Here is a 21,737-nt window from a genome sequence, read left to right as displayed (position 1 = left end):
CTACAATGAGATAACGGGCAAACACAGAGTATATGGTTCAATAATGTTCTGTTTATTGAAGAATAAGTATAAAGTTCTCTGCATATTCTGCATGTTGACAGTAGGTTTCCAGGATGATGTGCGCATTTGTGGCATTTGAAGGTTTGTTTTGTAAATGCTGTAACACCCACAGTCTCAGCATTGGTTTTAGTGAATTTCTCATAAATAAAATGAGTACTTTACTTGTAGGGGTTGTATTTACAACTATGCTTTATTTCTTCAAACTGGGGATTTGCATCCTGTACCCCCTTGAAGCCTGATAGTTTTTTTGCTTTTAACATCTTTGGAAACAAAAGCAGGACTTGGTGTCTTGTGGAAACTATATTAGCTTACCATAGGGAGCTTGGGATTGTATGTCCTAATTCATTGAGTCATATAAAAATGCAACTAGAAGGGACTTGAAGAAGTCATCTGTTTCATCCCTTTATAGAATCATGTTCCTTTTTTGACATTTTTCACATTCTTTTCTTAAAGACTTCTAGTGACGGAAACTCCAAATTTTTAATAGGTCATTGGTATACCCTCTCTGAAGACTTTCTATTTTAGTAGAATGCCAGTGCCTCAGAGCAGCAATAGAAGATTTGTTTTAAGCTTTCCTTGCAGGACATGCATTTGTGAAAGGGAGTTACCAAGACCCTGCTCAAATTCACAGTGAAGAGATTCTGCTTGACTTTGCTGAGAGCCAGGATGGGCCTTTTAACTGTGATGGTGAAAGTCCTGACCTGGCCTTGAGCACTTCAAGCCAGATGGAAACACATCTTTAGCATATTGAAACGTGTAGTAAATGTCGCATACCATATCAGTGCTTTTGACCTTCACTTGGAAGAGGCCAAGTGCTAAACTCAGAAGGCTGTCTTTGTGATGTTACACTTTCATTTTCTGATTTCCAGCCCAAATGGACTGGGATCACTATGGTTAATTTTAGTTTCTGTATGCTTTCTGTATTGAACCTTGCCTGTGACAATTCAAATTTATACCTATTTTATAAATAGCAAAACTTAGTTCATCAGAGGTGATAGATCAGAGGCGAAAGGAAAGCTAATTCTAACTGCAGTTTGTAGATACTAGATATACTTTAGCATTAATAGTTCTGGGGACTCAAAGCCTTTCTAAAAATTTCCTCCAAGGTACTGGTGCTATCATAGATACAGATATGTGAGCTTTTCACATATTGACTACTGCTTCACATCTTCTGACAAACAGATTTAATTGGAGTCGGAATCACAGAGTGAACAATATAACCATGCAACTGCCACAAATGAGATCAAATGGTGAATAGGTAACCCAAATAGCTCACACTTCTGAAAGACAGTGTGCTTTTATCTGAAATAGGTACCTTACATAACACCTGAGGAGAAGCTTTTTCAAGTATCTCCATATAATTCACTAGTATTTTAGTCCAGCTAGTTAAACACAATACATAACACACAGGTTACGGTGAATAAATCTGGAAATGCATTTAATATAATTAGTCTGGTACATCATTCTTGTACTCCGAGAGCAACATGTTGCTAATGATGTGAAAAAGGAGTTCACAAACATTAATGGCAATGACTGTGAAAGCCCTGTTCTGGTTTTCAGTACTATATCTCACAAAAGCACTTTGCATTTGTTCTGAGTACTAAAATAATACTTAGGTCTGAAATTGAGTGAAAAATTAAAATGGTGAGATGTGGTATATTAGATCCACTGTCCATATCACTCAGATGTGTTCGGTGTGCAGAGTAGTTCTTTTTTAACAACCAAGTTTGGAGTTTTCCTAGTGGATAGGTTGAAGCAAGATAGATAGACTCAGATTCAGTCAAGAATTTAATCTCCTAAATTCAGCTGATTTCAATCTGATTTTGCAGTTTGCCATGGTTTTGTTCAGAGCAATCAGAGAAATTTGTCTTACCTTGATGGCTAAATGTGGATTGAGATGCCTCATTTTAGCTACCTGAGGTATAATGGATGCTTTCCTAGACACCTTGGCAAAGCTATAATGTGCATCTTCTAGTGGGAAGTAAGTATGGACAGACATTAGTGCTGATTCACTTGGACCTTGCAATTTGTTCAATATATGGGTCCTAATTTTTTAGAAGTGCTGCCTATGCCTCAGTGCAGAAGGAAGCCTTACTGGTGAGGTGTTGGTATGGTATTCCTTTAGAACTTGCTTCATCAATTCAAAGACAAGTTAAAATTGTTAACTCATTTGAGGGCCCGGCATATAAAATAGCTGGGTCCTCTCTCAGCTTTGTCCTTACACAGGAGTTCCCTAAATACATGTAATGCTGTTAAATCACTCAATGCTGGAACCAGTGGCTGCAAAGGGGGATCTCAAAGCTAGGTGTCTACAGTTGCAACCGTGTTTTGTTTCAGGTGGTGCTAATAAGGAGACGAGAGATGTGGTCTCCTTAATCCTTTTATTGTATTTGCACCTAGCCTGGCCTTCCTTCAGGTACCTTCTTAGACCCCCTCCTGTCATGATGTCTGACTTACAAACAGCTTTGAGTGGAGGCAGTCAATAAGATCTGTCAGCAATTTAACCTAAAATCATCAAGATATACCATGACTGGTTTGCTATTTATCCATATTCCTCCACACTCATCATTTGAGTGTCACTTACTTCCCTTTATTTAGAAGACCTTCAAAGCACGTATCCTGTCTTCCCATGTTTTAAATTATACATCACAAGTGCACTCTTAGTTCTTACTAGAGCAGTCGGTTGCTCCCCCAGTGTTAATAAACAAAGATACTGCCACCAGAGTATGTTTGTTGAGCAGTGATATGTACATGGCTGAGGAGTTTAGTCAAATACAAGCCATGACATCATCAAAAATTGAAGGCTTATGTGGTGTACGCACTGAGAGCATGCAGACACTGAGGGTGGAGGACCTGGCATCTCTGCTGTTTCTAACAGGCATTCATCTCCCACTCAGAATTTAAACAGGCTTAAATGACCTTCAGTCATGCAAATCTGTGAGCTGTTCTCTGTGGTAATTCACGATTGTTGTTGAGAGATTAACACTGTATCGGAGAATTACACAGCTGTAGTACAAGGGAGGAAAGTGTTTTTTTCTCATGCTGAAAAGCAGATTACACATCTGAGATTTTTTGTACTAGCTTTACTACCTCTCACTATGGTTCAACCTTCTCCTCCCACTGCTAGCCCAACAGGACATTGATTCAGACCCATCTAGACAAATTAGAACAGAAATAGGCACACCAGGACACATTTCTCCCCATTCAAGGCAATGTCATGGCCAACATGACATGAACATGATTTCTTTATTTGGAGACCAGTGGAGGAGACAAACTGAAGGAAGAGCTTAAAAGTGCAGTGTAGCGTCCACGAAACTTTGATAGTCAGGCAGTACATCCAGGCCGTACCCTTCAGTGACAGCAAGGACTTTTTGTATCTGCCCCCCGCTGCCAATCTGACACAGAAGTCTCTCCCTCTGGAAGTGGCAAAAGGGTAATATCTCTGGCTGTTTTCCCTTTAGTCACTGAGCAGCAGGAAAAAAATTGTTTCACCTTCCTGTAATGCAGCCAGGCAATTCAGGTCATTATTTCTGCCTCCACACTGTGTGCTGGGACCAGAAATAAAGCTAGTCTCAGGTACGTCAAAAAGGCTTTTGGTGAATGGGGCAATGGCAAAGGGCTGCATGGAGCGATGCTAATTTGCTCTGCACATGCTATGGCACACAGTGGTTGCTGTAGCACAGCATGTTTCACTGGCAGAGAGTACACAAGGACAAATGTGTGCAAAAGAATCAGAGCCTAATTGCTGCTGATTTTTTTCTTGTTTTATAACCTGCATTTAGTCTCCAGATCCCTTTTAAGAGGCAATTTGGCAGAAATTTGAGGCACATTATTTAAGGCAGTTTTAGAAAATACGGCTACTGTGTATCTAGAAGAATCAGAAGAATGAGGAAAGCAAGTAAAAGGGAGAAGGAAGCATCTAGACATGAATCTAATGGATGACAAAAATAATGTGTGGAGTGGGAAAGCAAAACATGGCCTGGAAAGTTCATGTAAATGTACTTAGAATGAATGACTGCTGGAGCTGTTTATTCTGACATATGAGAATATACATTTTATGATGGTCATTAATAACCTTGTAAGATGAGGCCCTGTTGCTAGATATGAAGGTCATTGCACCACCAGCAGCACCCCAGAGTTAGGGAATTAAGTGAAGGCTTTGTTTACTGTGATACAGTAAATTGCCTGCCCTGCCACAGTTGTCTGCAGTGCCTCATTCTTGGGGATCCCTGCATGCCACCCTGCCACGTGTATAGGTAAGACTGTGATGTCTGATCAAATACAAACTATGTTTCAAATATCAGAGAAAAAACAAAATACAAGCTTCTGTGGTTATAACTGGAAGGGACAAAGGGATTCCCTTCATGTCATAGCGATGTCATTTTTATGCCATGGATGTGTTGCTAAAGGAAATGTATGGCCAAGTGGGAAAGATCCGAGCTGATTCTGACTGAGCTGATGCAGAGTACAGGCCCACGCAGAGACTTTAATGGGCACCCCAAAGGCAGGAAAGTGATGATACTGTGGTGCTGCCACCAGACTCATTTGCTAGTGCCAGTGCAGTAGTTCAGGACTAATTTGTTCAGCGTTTGGGGATTTTTACGCTACACAGTACTCACAAGGGAAATATGCTCAGTGATGTTGATTTCACAATGTCTGATTGACAGCCTGAACTATATAAATTATTTCTAGGTGCAACCACTCAAACAAGCATGAACAGTAAATAAAGATAGAATCGTAGAATCGTTTAGGTTGGAAAAGACCTTTAAGATCATCGAGTCCAACCGTTAACCTAGCACTGCCAAGTCCACCACTGAACCATGTCCCAAACACCACATCTACACGTCTTTTAAATACCTCCAGGGATGGTGACTCAACCACTTCCCTGGACAGCCTATGAACAGATGAACAGAAACCTTTTCAAGAACACACATTTTCTACCAGAAAATGCTAATTTGGCAAAAATGATACAATTTGAAGGCAAGTTATTCATTTTAAGAAGTTCAAAAAAGAAGCTCCAAAACACTCGTTAATAATATTTTATAATAGCAAAACATGAAATGTAAGGGTTCCATTTCCAGATTTTCCCCAACTTTCTGTTTAATAGTGAATGTGTGCATAGAATAGAAAATAAACTTCAACTTTCAGGACTCTCCGGAGAGACTGGTTACTCCTCTGGTCTAATAATAAACCTGATAACAATGACTTTACTAACTGTTTGTAGATGATTAACGAATGTATTGATAATACAGTAAATATACTGCAGAATGCATCTCTTTAAGAAAATAGCTACGCACCTACCTCTTTAAATTCTTAGGAAGTGTTAAATATAAACTGCAGTGCAACTGTAGATAGCAGGTGAAGAGTCAGATCTGAACACGTGGCAAGATAAAGAAGCATCCTACACTTATTGCAGTGGCCTCTGTGTACTTTGAATACTTCATTAAATCCATCCTTGGTCAAATACGTACATGCTTGGAGGCAAAAATGTAGTCACCTTCTTAACATGTGCTTATCTCTGTAACATTCTGTACTGCTCATAAACGTGGTCCTTGGTGCCGAGATGTGTCTGTGTGAAAGACATTACAAAACCTTCTCTTTTTTGAAAGTAGCCTTGGCTGAAAGGAGAGATAAGCTGAGGCTGCTACAGAACCTTTTGGCACGGCCATTGTTTTTCAGAGCAGGTATCAAAGGTTCTGGCTAAGTGTTGGCATTAAGTGATGGATGAGTCTTTTTTGAATCCTCTGTGAAAATTCAAGTGACATGGTTTAACACTGTTTGTAACTTGAGGCCTTTCCTTGCTTCCGGTTTTGCAGCTTCTCTAGCTGTTCATTAAATCACTGGTGCAGAGAGGAAAAGTTCAGCTGTTTCTTGAGCTGAAAATGATGGAAAAATATTAGAGAATGCAGGAGCCTTTATACCTAGATTAGTCTAATAGATGGATTTTCCTGTCAGAAGCTTACAGAAGATTACAGTAGCTGATGTACTGAAGGTAAAATAAGATCAGAATCAAAAGAGGGGATACCCAGATTTTCATATATCAAGAAGGTGTTAGAGAAGTTGGCAAGTATCGCACCTGAAGGCTTGTTTCGAGAAAAATCAGCTGAGAAAAACTTTACATACCACCGGACTTATGGCTATTCATCTAAATCACAGGCCTCCAGATACCTTAGATACTATTAACAACCATTAAGTGTTGGACATCAGGTTGTGTTCTGCAACCTTGCTAGTTTTTAAAGACAGGCAAAAACCACCCCAAAACCAAATTAAGATCTTGTTGAAGTTTAAAGGCATTAGCGCACAGAATTTTTGGTTTGAGCAAAGAATAAGTTTTGTCCTGACTCAGTATGAATAAATTTTTCTCTCGCTTTCTCCCTATAGCAAGCATGAACTGGAAAATCAGTCTTTACCAGAACTTTATCTTGACCCATTCCCCAATACTGGCAAGCTGGAGAAGCAGCTGTCATGGGTATAAAACTTCAGGTCTGCTGAAGAGTTTCTCTTTACCAGGGGGTTTTACTGCAGTAGAGGTTCTACACTGTCTGATGGCCACAAAAAGCTGACACAGAGATTTCAGTTCTGTTACTGCATTGTATTCCTGGGAATCCATGCATGCTTCTACGACATACGAAAGCAGACACAAACCCTAGATGTTTTGGCCAATCCTAGATGTTGAGGCCATTTGGGTGGCATGTTTCCATTTCAAGTAACTGGTCACTACTGTATGTTTCATGACATGGTGGTGTTTGTTGCTTGTTTGTTTGTTTTTCACCTTCATATTATACACGAGTTTGACCTAGATATAACAATCTCTACTATTTTGTTTATATAGGATATATACTCTTCCACAAAATTGATTCTTCCCCTTCTTAGAAGAACAGAGTCCACTGAAGGCAGCAATACATGAGCTCTGAGAATTTCATTGTGGAGGCCACATTTATTCTGAAACTGTTTTTCCTTCTAGGCTGTTGGCTGTGATTATGAGATAAATTCCAACGCAACTGAAGACCAGTGTGGAGTTTGCCTGGGAGACGGCTCTGATTGTCATACAGTGAAGATGATGTTTAATCAAAGTGAAGGATTTGGTAAAATGGGTTCTTTTTTTAAACTCTTCAGTTGGTGAAGTCATTTCTCTACATAAAAAGGATTAAGCGCTTCTCATTGCAAACTGAGTGATCTATCTGCGTAGGAAATTGTAAATGAATGTTTCACAGTGAATCATGCTTCTGCCAGAAAAGATCTGTGGTCTGTGCTTTTTAAGTTCATCTTGTCTAATAAAAATTATGTCAGAGACCAACAGGCCTACGCAAGTTATGCAGATAATAATAAAACCCAAAATAGCAAGTGCATTTACAAAGTGAATGTAATTTACCACCTTTAAAAATCTGGACCAAAACTCTGGACAGCATAAAGCACCAAGAAAATGCTGGAGTGAGTGGTTTGGGGATTCATTTCTAAGTGTCATAAATCTGATACCATTGGCTCTGGTGACCATGTGCCACCTCTTCCCCACGCAGAACTTGGCACTTCTAGTTACTCTAAAATTTTCTGTGGAATGCCTCTGGCTTGAAAGCGGAGAAGAGTAACTCCCTGCAGGGTTAAGGTGGTCTGAATCAGCACTCGGAGGACTGAGCCTTTCTTCACTGACGGCAGTGAGACATTCAGGCTTTAAGTTGCCTTGTGTGGGATGAATGGGAGCCAGAGAGTCTAGAAGAGGCAGTGGGAGTCTAAAACTGAATGAGAACCATGGCGGTGAGCTGGAGATGGAAGAGACAGCCAGGATGAACAGCTTTGGATGGGAAACCAGGACAGGAGGGGGAGAGGTGGGAAGACGGGGCACTGGAGAGTGTGCTTAGAGCAAGGTCTGTGGCTGAAGAAGGAGGCTGGTGCAGAGATGAGAAGTCTCCAGAGCAATAATTGGTACCGTGCTAATGAGGAGGGATAAACTGTGGTGAGGGTGTGGCTTTGACTGGCTTTTGGGTTTGTGGGTTTTTTTCCATAAAATAATTCTGATTTGCACAAATATGATTTGTGCTAATAATTTAGAGCTGGTTTGATAAGATTTTCCAAAGTTTGGGGGAAAAGCACTTTCAATATTTCAGGTTTTTTTTCTGTACTGTGTACTTGGATTTGCTTTCCTCTGTTCCATGTCCCACAGGTGAACTGTGAAGATGCCTGCAACCATGCAGCAGTGCAGGTTGTATATGTGTGTGAGACTTCCAAAGGAAAATCTAGAGCTCCCTCTCCTCCAATACTACAGTAATCCTCCAGCCTCTGATCGTTTGCTTTACTACTCTAAAATTCACTCTGCCTTTGTGTGTGGGTTTTCCAAGGCTGCAGATGATGTGAAGTTTATTTTCAAATAACAGTTTTACTAAAAAGTTCCAATACTGTAACACATGGGAGGATAAGTGCATCTTATTTTATTTAAATTCATTTTGTGTTTTATCTTCACTTAGTTTTTCCTTGCCCCAAGATTCAATAAGCCTCACTGATGGATACAGCTTAGGGATACTGAGTGTTAAGTAAAATTATTTCACTGCTTTCTTTAGATTCAGTAAAAAATTGATTGATTCTGCAGATTCTTTCCCTTCTACAGATGTTGACTCTGTTGCAGACAAAATAAGGAAAAGTGTCAGGAAAGGCAGAGGTTGGTGGGCTCTTCAGCTTTTAAGACAACATGTGGATCTTGCTGATGTTCACAGGTGTTAAACTGAGAACAGGAAAATTGTTTTGTTTGCAATATCTGGCTTCTTTTTGTCTCTGACAGGTACTGTGGTGCTCTGTCTGGCAGTACAGATATATGACAGAGTGGCTATTGAACAGTTTATGTAAACATAAAGACTTCAGGCTCATAAATTCAGTATAGGTAACTAAACTGGACCAAAGCATGCTGCCAGTCACTGGCAAGGAAGATTTGAAGAGTTTTTTCTGTTTAATGGCACAGAAAAATACAAAATCAAAGCTTATTTTGATTTAAAGCTTTATTCAGAACCTAAGTCCAGAAGGGCCTTTCCTGGGTCTGGTGCTGCAGCAGTGTGTATTCTGTCTGCAAGTTGACTAAGTTGCCAGGTCAGACTAATGAAATGCTAGGAAAGAGTTTTAATAATTCAGCCTTTCACTGCAGGGTAGGGTGATCAGTTTTACCTGAAGTCTTACTGCCTCATGTTCGAAAAGAAAAGTTTTAAAATCTCTATTATTACTTGGTTTTTCTTTAAAATTCTTTGTCTTTCCTGTCTATGCAAAATGGGAATAGTGGTCCAGGGACACCCAACACAGCCACAGGAATGGCAGCATCATCTGTGTAATGGATTCCATTAGAGTTTCATGATGGAAAACAAATCAGAGGTCTGATGTGCACGAATGGTCTCAGCTGTTGACACTAATATTAGCAAGTACCTGGTCTGCACCTTGTTTTCAGGAGGTTCATTTGAAAATCATTGAAGTGGCTTCAGCTGAACTCTGATGGCAGAAAGGTTGCAACATGAGCAGAGCATTGAAAAGCAAGGTCTAGGCTTGGGCAAAGAAGTCACAAGCTCTCCTGTTGTTAAGGTAGAAGAAGTCCGGTTTTATTTTGAGGTATTTAAAAGTGGAAATCTCTGTTCTTATTGAAGTTGTGATGACTGCAAAGGAGTATTACTGTGTACAGCAGAACATTTGCAAGGTGTGCAAACTCTTTTGGAAGGAGAATAAATTGCACTGCTGGATGAGGAGAAGCATTGGGGTAGGAGAAAGACTGAGGCACAAGGGACAGGGATTTAGGACTGTGGCAAGTGCAGGGAGCGTGGAGTAAATGGATAACAAAAAGGGGGAATGAGGTTGTGAGGATCAGACAAAGGGATGTGCCGGGGAAGGAGGAGTGGCTAGGAAACAAGTGGTGGTCAGAAGGATGGGTGATAGTCCTGTCTTCACCCCTTTGTGTGTGTAGGGGGAAATGAATTTTCCAGCTTTCAGTAGCAAGGGGACAATGCATTTAAATTTCTGAAAATTAGGAAACGAGGGATTGTACAATAGGGGTGGAGGTGACTTAGTCTGCCAGTCAGAAGGCAAGATTAGGTGCATGTCACTCCTGTGAAGGGCTGACTTTTAGCGAAGTGATGGGCAAATAAGGAAACTGTGACTGTACTCGCCCTAATCTGGAGGTTTATCTCCAGGTTTATCTCCTGTTATCTCCTGACGCAACTTGGCTGGGACTGAATCAACATGCACCATCGTTTCTCTGCTATCCCTGTTTCCTTTTCATGCAACCAAAGTGCAGACAGAGATCTGGTACGTGCCTGAACCTAGCCCTGAGATGGAGTCTGGACATAGCCATGACGCAAATGTTGATCTGAGAGACTGGAAGGTCTCCTGGATCCTCACTTAGGAGACTATCTCTGGATTATAATTTTTTTCCCATTACCATCACACACTGCAGTGCTCCCTCTATTCCATGGGAAGGCTGTATGCAACCATACCTTGATTTGCAAACCCGTTATGCCACCGGGAGCCTATGCGGTTTTCCACATACTATTCTTGTGGTAGTGCCTAGAGCCTGGCTTAGAGGAAAATTGTGCCTCAGGAACATGTATTTTTAAGAAAGAGAAGCTCACAGATACACCAAACTGGAGAGCAGGGTGGGAGCTGCTGTGAACAGGAGAAATAGCCAGATCTGATTATCATCTGATCTGCAATACTGTACTAACCACTGGAGTGAAATTACTCCTCTCTCACAGCAATGAGAAAGAGAAACAAGCTCTTCAGTCCTGGTAGAGCTGTGTCTACAACAAGGGTTGCATGAATTTATTCATGTTGTACTCTCGTCTGTATTAGGAGCACATAGATTTAATTTTAATTAAAAGGGAAAGATTAATAGCATCTGAGAGTTGCCATTTCACGGGTGTATGGTAGCACCCACAATATGGATGCTCCAGGATTTAATGAGCACAGCATGTAAGTTAGATGATATTTTGACTGTTATTCAATCTCAGATCTCTAGATTCTTATCAGATGAAACCATATAACCAGGAACAATTATATAAACACCATCCACATCATTTTAAACAAAGATTTATTATGTTGAGTGACAAACTCAAAAGGTTGCTACTGATTAGCTTTGCTTTCAAAAGCAGATAACATTCATTAGGAATTAGTGTGAGGTTCTGGGAAATCAGGAGGTAATTTAGCTAGTCAAAAAAGGGAGGGCTGGGGAGAAGGGAGTGTGTTACAAGTGGTAACATCTATCACCAGATGGTTGCAATACATTTAAAATCAGGTTTATGAGCAACAGCAGGTGATTCAGACAAAAATAATTATGCAAAAACTTGAGAGGATACAGATTTGTATGTTACAACAGAAAGAAAATTATGTTTTATTGTTTTTATACTTTGTGTTTTGAACAAATGTTATGCTAATTACATCCCAAAAAAAAACCCTACTGGAAAAGGACACCAACGTTGCAAAGCCAAGCTGTCAGGATGTGACACAATTAAGATTTTCCATGCTGTGTTAATTTGGCCCATTTGTGAGTATGCCTTCTAATCAAGTCTTTAGTTACATGATCACACACTGTGTTCATAACATGTCTCCTCTGCACTGAATGAATAGAACATTTGGAAGAATCATTAGACCTTGGTTACTTATAATAGACCTAGACCGCTGGTTTCCTATAATAGAAGTTATTCAGTAATCCTCCAGATTTTATTCCCTTCACTTACGAAAGACTGAAAAGTTTGGATTTCCGCAATCAGTCTAGGAAACTTGCAAAAGGTGACATCCAGAAAACTCTCTCTCTTGAACATTAATCACTGGAAAAAAAAATACATAGTTATATATTATTAATGTAATTAGGAAGGGCCTGAAGTAGACAGATCAGTAGACAGTACCATAAGCAATATACGACATTAGAACCAATACTTACCACCCCACAGAAGAGCTGCAAAGAAAATTCAGATGTTAAAGACTTTGGGGCACTTATTTACAACAGCAGGTTGTTGTACAGCATGTAAGTACTTCTGGTAGGTGGAGAGCGTTGATACCGAAGATCGCTTAGTATGCCCAGTGTGGTTTATCTCATTCATGTGAGTGAGTAATCAAAGGTGGTAAGTTTATTTCACAAGAAAGGTGAATGGGATGTGAGTCTCAGAATTTAATTCATGACCTCAGCAGTGTGTGATGGGAACTGGGGAACCACATATGTTCCAATCTTGAAGTAAACTAGCACAAACTGCAGCTCACACTCCCAGGGCACCTGCTTGTAGAGCTGTCATCCGTTCAATTTCTAAAGCCTAGCCAGGAGCAATAGCAAGAAAGCTACCTGAGTTTGTGTTCAAATTTCTATGTGAACTTCCTATTTTTACAGTTCAGTAGTAATAGCAATAGCAGTTCCCTGCAAGGTGAGAAACACAGAGCCTGATGTCATATATTTCCTGTGGTGCAAACAAAATTCTGTAATAGATGCTCTGGGTTCATTCTTAACACACATACCAAAAATCTCTTTTTACAGATAACTTTATACATGAATAGCTGTTGAACTTCCTTTTGAAAATCAGTAGTTTATAAAAATGTGTTCAACTGATCATAGTAATTTGAGGCATTTGAACAGCGTTCAGGTTTTTTGTAGAAAGGCTATCTATGGGAAACAGTCATGGAGAAGTTAAATGACTTAAAAGAAGGTACATGGAATTATGTACGTACCTGTAAGTTGGTGGCAGATTAAAACGTTCCTTGCAAATTGAAAAGACCCTTCCCACAACAGACCGTTAACTTCCTGGGACTCCCTGGCATTTCTCCAGCTTACTCACATTGCAGTATGCCAGAGCCCTTGGGTATGGTTACGGAGATGTTGATGCTCATCTGTGGAGCAGATTTCCCCTGGTACAGCTCAGAAAATCATTCACCATCATATCTCTTCTAAATGCCACTGTCATTGCCTAAACACAATGTGCATTCGTATTCCCCAACTGATACTGCAAAACCTGTTTTTTTAATAAACACTATTAACTAACTGAAATACAAGATCTCTGATAGCACATTTGTATATATTTTCAAGCAAAGCTGATATTTTAGTAATCTTATACATAAGTAAAATGCAATGATGTTCAACAAGGCCAAGTGCCAGGTCCTGCACCTCGGCCACAACAACCCCATGCAGCGCTACAGGCTTGGGGAAGAGTGGCTGGAAAGCTGCCTGGCGGAAAAGGACCTGGGGGTGCTGGTTGACAGCTGGCTGAACATGAGCCGGCAGTGTGCCCAGGTGGCCAAGAAGGCCAATGGCATCCTGGCCTGTATCAGAAATAGTGGCCAGCAGGAGCAGGGAAGTGATCGTGCCCCTGTACTCGGCACTGGTGAGGCCGCACCTCGACTACTGTGTTCAGTTTTGGGCCCCTCACTACAAGAAGGACGTTGAGGTGCTGGAGCGTGTCCAGAGAAGGGCAACGAGGCTGGTGAGGGGTCTGGAGAACAAGTCTTCTGAGGAGCGGCTGAGGGAACTGGGGTTGTTTAGCCTGGAGAAAAGGAGGCTGAGGGGAGACCTCATCGCTCTCTACAACTCCCTGAAAGGAGGTTGTAGTGAGGTGGGTGTCGGTCTCTTCTCCCAAGGAACAAGCGATAGGACGAGAGGAAATGGCCTCAAGTTGTGCCAGGGGAGGTTTAGATTGGACGTGAGGAAAAATGTCTTTACTGAAAGAGTGGTGAAACATTGGAAGAGGCTGCCCAGGGAAGTGGTTGAGTCCCCATCCCTGGAGGTATTTAAAAGACGTGTAGATGAGGCGCTTAGGGACATGGTTTAGTGGGTGGTGGTGTTGGGTTGACGGTTGGACTCGATGATCTTAGAGGTCTTTTCCGACCTCAATGATTCTATGATTCTATGTTGTTCACCTCCATGAACCTTTCTTGTCTCTTAGGATACGTTGATATTGGGCTAATTCCGAAAGGTGCGAGGGGAATCAAAGTCATGGAAGTTGCAGAAGCAGGAAATTTCCTTGCTGTGCGAAGCAAAGACCCAGAAAAATATTACCTGAATGGAGGCTTTATCATCCAGTGGAATGGTGAATACAAAGTGGCAGGCACGGTATTTCAGTATGACAGAACAGGGGATCTAGAAAATCTGACTGCTCCAGGACCCACCAATGAGTCAATATGGATTCAGGTAAATAGGAGGTCACTAGCAGAACCTGCTGGGTTTGGATGGCAGCAGAATGTGCTGGGGCTGTGAGAATTGAAGGGCACAGGTGAGAAAAACTCGTGGGTTGAGATAAAAACAGCTTAATAATTGAAATAAAATAATAATAATAATGTAATAATGATGATAATACACAAAGCAAGTGATGCACAGTACAATTGCTCACCACCCGCCGACCGATGCCCAGCCAGTCCCCCAGCAGCGGCCCCCCCCCCCAGCTTTCCTCAGTTTATGTACTGAGCATGACGTCCCATGGTATGGAATGTCCCTTTGGCCAGTTTGGGTCAGCTGTCCTGGCTGTGCCCCCTCCCAGCTTCTTGTGCACCTCCAGCCTTCTCAGTCGGTAGAGCATGGAAAACTAAAAAGTCCTTGGCTAGTGTAAGCATTACCTAGCAACAACTAAAACATCACAAAAAGGGAACTGATGTTAGGCTGTGAACAGTGAGAGCTAGGGAAGGCTGACAGCAGTGACAGCTTACGCTGAGCAAGAAAATACAGCATTAGATAGGTGGATTAATAGCTTATGGTAAGCGAAATGGATCCATTTAGCATCCACTGAGGTTGATCCTTTTTCTTTCTTTTATGTTGCTTTATAGATTCTAACTTAAATGTGAACAGCTTCTGTTAATTCTGCAAAAATAGTTTTAAATTGCCCCTTGTTCTCTGAATGTGTCTTTCTGGCTTGTTTGCCTGTGTATCCACCATGCAATTAAAACAAGTAATTAGGGGTTTGATGGGAGCCACTTTCACACTTTGAATGTCTGGTGAGAAGGCACATCTAACGGGTACTCAGTCTTCACTGTCAGTAACAAGGTGAAGGAAACAGTTAGGAGGAAGAGTAGAAGTTCATTGCTGAAGTCTTTTATCCCTTGATGATGTTTTCCTTTCCTCCCTCTCATCAGCCAAACAGTAAATTTCTTGAGTGGCTCTTCTCAATTGGAATTTTCCTTCTTAATCCAGAAACACTGAAAAATAATATTAAAGCAGTGTCTGAATAAAGCCTGTAATTTTCTGACCTATTGGTTGTTTTGTAACAGCTATTTCAGAAAGGTAGGGAAATTATAATTTATAATGGTGATAGGCAATAGCTCTTAATCAGCAACATATTTGGCAGTGTCTTGGATGGACTTTGCATTGTCTTTTCTTACAGTTAATAGGATACCAATTATGCTGACCCATTTACTCCCACCTGTGCTTGCAAAAGTGCATGGCAAACAACTGTGTCTTAGATACACGTATGCCACTGTCGGTGCACAAATGGAAGTTTTGCCAGTCTGCTTTTCTGAACTCATAGTAGGCTCCAAAATGGGCTGCTTTAAACCTTGCTGATTCTTCTGTTTTCTTTTGAAAGCTTTGGGCCAGTAGATGATTAAAATCATAAGTAATTAAATTAAACACACTATTTTTCCAGCTACTTTTTCAAGAAACTAACCCTGGAATCAAGTATGAATATACTGTACGTAAAGAAGAAAGTAATGAGAATGAGATTGGAGAGCCAGAGTATTTTTGGCAGTATGGAGACTGGACAGCCTGCAGTGTTACCTGTGGAAGAGGTAATTCCTCACTTCCTTTTTCTGTTACTCTTTGTCTTCATTACTGGCAAATCTCATCTTTACCTTAAGTTATCCAGACAGTGTCCTCAAAGAGGTAAGGTTCTTTAATCTGCGTTTGGTGGGAAGTCAGATCCCATGGTTACAATAATGTATTTTGGCTTTAAAATAAAATGTTATAAAATCATTTAAGGCAAATAGGTTTCTATAACACCTGCCCTAAAATTCTTAACCTCTGTGAACCAAAATGAAAAACTACAGTTTCCTTTTTCTCATAATTTGCTGTCAATATTGTTCACAATAACCCTACTTCCCAGCAATACTAACTTATGACCTACTCTTGTTTCCCTACTGAGTCTTTCCAGTTATTGTAGTTTGTAGTTATGTTAACTACAAAAAATATTCTTAATTTCTGTCCTGCCTTGATAAACAACAATGCTTTTTGTGCATTTCTCAATAATTACTTTATTTAAATCAGTCTTGAGAACTTACATGTCTTTGCCACTCTCAGTACAATGGCTTGGGAACAGCTGCAGTTGTATTGTAGTTCTGTGCAGCATATTAAACCAGACAAGCAGAATGACACCATGAAGTAGGATCTAACAACAAGTCTAAAAGTTTGCCTTTGGTAACACACAGAAAACGCTAGCAGGAAAACTCTTTAAGGTAGTTAACAGATCGATGAGATGAAGATAATGCTTGCAATAAACCAATGATAATGATAAAAAGACTGAAGGTTTCTTTATGAAAGTAAAGGTTTTTATCCATCCTTTGCGGGAATAATTTTTAACTCGTAGTAGGCTCCGTTAGAGCCTACTTTCTTTCTCATAGACGAGAAAAATGTTGTGTGTGAAAGGAAGTCTGCACCTGGGGAGGAAGAGATTGCAGCCTTCTGTCTGAATTAGTGCCTGAGTTTCACTGGACAGAAGAAGAGTCCTGGAGATAGGATGGGAACCTTGTTCTTTGACCGTCTGTGTGAAAACTGTACAGAACAGCAGATCAATGTTACAGTCACTGGACAAACAACATGAAATAAGCCTTTTCTCTTTCTAATGTTAGGGTATTGTCAGTGTTTTTGATATTTATTGCTTTCTTTAACTACTTTCCAGAAGGAAAGAAAAAGATAAACAAATGTTGTAACAAATCCAGTTGGGAGTCCAGAAGCAGTGATGATTACAGGAGTAACAATTTTTTAATCTTTCCTGTCAGGGAAGACACTAAAACAATGCATTTTCAGTGGTTTGAACAAAGGACATTGTATGGCCTTAATTTTAGAGGATTAAAAGAAGAATTTTAGAAGAATAGTGTAAATCACCCCATCCCAATAACATTCCTATATTATAAAATATATTTTTATATATATAATGGACTTATTATACAGATGTTTATACATCCATATATGTAAGTTTGTGCAAAAATTTGTGTGGTTTGTTTTTTTGGGGGTTTTTGAGATGAGTCGGCACAAAACAGCATGTGCTTTCTGGTTAGCAGAAAAAAAACAAACAAAAAAACCATTTTCTTTAAATAGGTACCCAAAACAATTGTTTTCCTTAATTGCATGCTGTATGTTTTAGTTCTGATACCTAGTTGTGAATAGTGTTTAATGTAACAATTGGCATGACAACAAAAAGAGGGGGGGGAAAGTGTTATTAGACTGTTTATTATGTTGTTTTGTTCCTGGCTAAAGAACTGTGTGACTTGGCTTTGATTTCTACCTGCCACATGGATTACTTAAACAGAGGACTGCAGGATATAGGGTTTTTTTCAGGTTTTATTTAATAGGTGGCTTCCCCTGTTTACTGTCTTTGGGCTCTTAATAAATATTTCTTGAGCTCATTGGCTTTTTCTTTACATAGGTGGAAATGATATGTTTCAGGCAAGGTTGTGGACTTATTGACATGAGTTTGCAGGGGAACCAAGAGGTGCATTACAGTTCGAAAAGGGCACAGAAACCTTCCCAGTTCTCTGCATTCCTTCATGGACAGGAGAAAAGACATTAATAGACTCTTGGCTCTCTTTCCTCGTACATACATTTATATAAATGCATACATTTATAAAAGTAACTGAACAGGTCTAAAGGAGGATGTAATCTGGTAATATATGACGCAGTAAGGGTATTGTCGCTTACTCCCTGCCGAGAAAAAAGGGAAAGCCTGGCACAGAGCTTCAATGCATCACTTGAACCAGGGGAGCTCTGATATTACAGTCTGTCTGCAGTTTTCTGCAGGTACCCTATGCTTTATCTGGTTGTGCTCTGCGCTGTCTGAATGTGGACCAGCTGTGCTGTTGTCATATTAGCTCGGCACTGAATCTGAGCTAGCTGGCCCTCCTAAGCACCACACTGGTGCAGTAATATAGCAGGTTTATGCCTGGGTGATCGGAGCACAAACACATCAGCAAAAATACCTGGAGCTTTGCTGCATAAAAAAAAAGGCGTAGCAGCAGGGAAGGTGTATTTGGAAAATGTTAGCTCTCCATCATTATGGAAATTTGGAAACTCTAAAGTCTTGCTACATTTAGCAGGGAATATGGGCATGGTAGTGATTGTTGACCTAGAACCAGAAAGTCTCACACGGTTACGCATTATTGTGGTTTGATGCCCCCGAGTTCAGTTCAGGACCAGGAGGCAGAACAAAGGCAGAACTGAATGTTCCCAATGTTGCTGGATTAAGCAACATCCTTCTCTGACTTCCACAGAACTTCCTTCAGGCTTTGAATGATGAGATTGATTTTATCTGAACATACACTCTGTTTAGATTCAGAATTTATTGCCATTGGCAGTAACAGACTTGTTGTGCCAAATGTGAGGCATTTGAAGAGTTTTGAAGGGTTTGTAAGATAAAGATGAAGTAGGCAAGATCATCTTCTGCTATCGGTGTGCTGCGTGACAAGTATTACGGAAGACAAGCCTACAGTGGGGGTCAAGGAGATAAGAAAAGTTGCATTCGTTTAGACTAAAGGTAGTAATAAAATAACCTTCAAGGAATTTTGCAGTTATCATTTATAGAATCATAGAATCATTGAGGTTGGAAAAGACCTCTAAGATCATCGAGTCCAACCGTCAACCCAACACCACCATGTTCACTAAACCATGTCCCTAAGTGCCTCATCTACACGTCTTTTAAAAACCTCCAGGGATGGGGACTCCACCACTTCCCTGGGCAGCCTGTTCCAATGTTTAACCACTCTTTCAGTAAAGACATTTTTCCTCACATCCAATCTAAACCTCCCCTGCCGCAACTTGAGGCCATTTCCTCTCGTCCTATCGCTTGTTACTTCGGAGAAAAGACCAACACCCACCTCGCTACAACCTCCTTTCAGGGAGTTGTAGAGAGCAATGAGGTCTCCCCTCAGCCTCCTTTTCTCCAGGCTAAACGACCCCAGTTCCCTCAGCCGCTCCTCAGAAGACTTGTTCTCCAGACCCTTCACCAGCCTCGTTGCCCTTCTCTGGACACGCTCCAGCACCTCAATGTCCTTCTTGTAGTGAGGGGCCCAAAACTGAACACAGTATTCGAGGTGCGGCCTCACCAGGGCCGAGTACAGGGGCACGATCACTTCCCTACTCCTGCTGGCCACACTATTTCTGATACAGGCCAGGATGCCATTGGCCTTCTTGGCCACCTGGGCACACTGCCGGCTCATGTTCAGCCGGCTGTCGACCAACACCCCCAGGTCCTTTTCCGCCAGGCAGCTTTCCAGCCACTCTTCCCCAAGCCTGTAGCGCTGCATGGGGTTGTTGTGGCCGAAGTGCAGGACCCGGCACTTGGCCTTGTTGAACCTCATACAGTTGGCCTCGGCCCATCCATCCAGCCTGTCCAGGTCCCTCTGCAGAGCCTTCCTACCCTCGAGCAGATCAACACTCCCGCCCAACTTGGTGTCGTCTGCAAACTTACTGAGGGTGCACTCAATCCCCTCATCCAGATCATCAATAAAAATATTGAACAAGACCGGCCCCAAAACTGAGCCCTGGGGAGCACCGCTCGTGACCGGCCGCCAACTGGATTGAACTCCATTCACCACAACTCTCTGGGCCCGGCCATCCAGCCAGTTTTTGACCCAGCGCAGAGTCCACCTGTCTAAGCCGTGAGCCGCCAGCTTCTCGAGGAGAATGCTGTGGGAGACAGTGTCAAAGGCCTTGCTGAAGTCCAGGTAGACCACATCCACAGATGTATTTGGTAAATAATAAACCAATAGTTTTTCAGGATAAAAGGAAGGGCCAAGAAAAGTGAACTATTGAACTAACTTTGATAGCTACAGCCAGTAGGAGAAATTTATCCTTACCTAGAATTTTGTTCTCTTGGCAAACCTGGACCTGCCTAAAGATTTGGCATAAGGCCTCTCATCACAACTGGTCAATACAGTAGCAGTAAATCCAAGGGCACTTTGGCCTTTTGTAGCCACTGAAATCAGGACAATGCAAACAAATACTTTCTAGAGCCAAGAGAGTGAAGCTGAGTTAGGGAGTGATAAATAGGACTACAGGCATGGGAATGGGCTGATGCAGGAAAGCCTTATCTGTCCTAAGAGAAAAAATACAGGTTTAGCCCTATGATACGGTTCCTTATCCAAGGGAAATGTACCTGCAAAAAGTCCCAATGATGAATAATGTCTTTGACAGTGAAGCTGTCGCTTCTCAGAATTAAACCAGGGCAGCTCCCTAAAGATATTTTCCAAAAGAGTCTTGGCCTCAAGGTAGCACCACGCCATGCCCTGACCCATATCCTTCCCCAACTCCATTGCAACTGAGAAAGAGAAGACACAAATGTGCTCATGTTTTCCTTCATTTCCTTCATGTGCCCCTGCCTTTTGTAGTCTCAAAGAGTGGGTCTGGCCAGTCTACAATAACACCATTTAACAGGGAAAAAGTATTGTCTGAAAAATCAATGTTTTCTGTAGCAAACACACCTAATACTGCATGCAGGGAAAAGGAGAACACATTGCAATACCTGATACCCATTTGCAATGTAGAAAATAGTTCAGTAATTACATTGCAATCTATTTCATGGCAAACAAATGCTGAAGGGGATAATTTATAGTAAAAATGATAAGCCTTGCTCTGTCCTCACTGCAGGGCAGTTTGCCTCTCTGCCTGCCATTTGCTTTATGCAGAAAGGAATTGCGTTGCAGTCAGCGTGTGCACACTGGACAGTGTCCTGCAGAATGCTACAGCCTCTGGCCAAGGGCCTGTCCCTCCAGAGCCTGCTGTCAAGACAACATGTAAAGCCCTTAAGCTTTTTTATAGGAATATTACTACCCATTATTCTTTCTTTAAATAATGGTCAATTAGAAATTACAAGTATAAATCCTTCATCCTTGTCTAAAGGCTTTAATAATCATGTTTCTTAGAACTAGCTTTGAGTGGCATTGAATGTTCAAGAAGCAAAGCGCAGCGCAGCTGCAACTAAAGGAGAATATTAGGCAACCTCAACAATTTGCTTCTCCATAGATAACATCAGTAATTGGCAAATTCTCAAAGCTTTGCAAAAGGACTTAACTGTAAGATTCGTTTGGGGGTTAATTGTTATGTGCCCTCTAAATTCTTCACAACTGTTATGAGGGCTACTTTGCAAAATTACCTCCAGGTGTTCCTCAACTGAAAAGTAGTACTAAACTTGTAGCATTGATTTTAGAAAGCAAAAGTCACTGTATTTTCTTTCGCTATTATGGGTCTAAGTTTTATAACACCGAGAATGTAAAGGTTGGCTCTTGTATTGTGTACATAACTTGTGCATGCACTGAATATAGTTTGTTCATTCAAATACCAAAGTGAACTCCTTGCAGAGCATCTGATTTGATGCACAGCTGTGACAATTACATGTTCAAATTAGTTTTACAATCAAATATGCTCTTTTGCATACACATTTTGTATGTTTGCTTCTGGTTCCTTCATTTCTGTTGTTCTCAGCCTTAATTTTGCCCAAACTAAGGGCTATGCAGCCAACAGATTTCTAATCTCTGTTTCAAAA

At 41.1% G+C, this 21,737-nt stretch overlaps 1 protein-coding gene across 1 annotated transcript in view; it reads left to right on the top strand.

The window, feature by feature from the left end:
- Positions 1 to 21,737, top strand: part of ADAMTS12 (ADAM metallopeptidase with thrombospondin type 1 motif 12) — a 171,318-nt gene that overhangs the window by 118,265 nt on the left and 31,316 nt on the right. Inside the window, exons 14-16 of the mRNA XM_076362753.1 lie at positions 7,025 to 7,145; positions 13,944 to 14,188; positions 15,633 to 15,774. Of these exons, the coding sequence (XP_076218868.1) occupies positions 7,025 to 7,145; positions 13,944 to 14,188; positions 15,633 to 15,774 (508 nt within the window). The remainder of the gene's footprint in view (positions 1 to 7,024; positions 7,146 to 13,943; positions 14,189 to 15,632; positions 15,775 to 21,737) is intronic.

The sequence above is a fragment of the Aptenodytes patagonicus genome, chromosome Z (genome assembly GCF_965638725.1).
Source record: "Aptenodytes patagonicus chromosome Z, bAptPat1.pri.cur, whole genome shotgun sequence".
In the NCBI taxonomy this organism is placed as follows: domain Eukaryota; kingdom Metazoa; phylum Chordata; class Aves; order Sphenisciformes; family Spheniscidae; genus Aptenodytes; species Aptenodytes patagonicus.
Note: the sequence above shows the minus strand (reverse complement) of the source record. Positions and strands in the feature narration are given on the sequence as shown.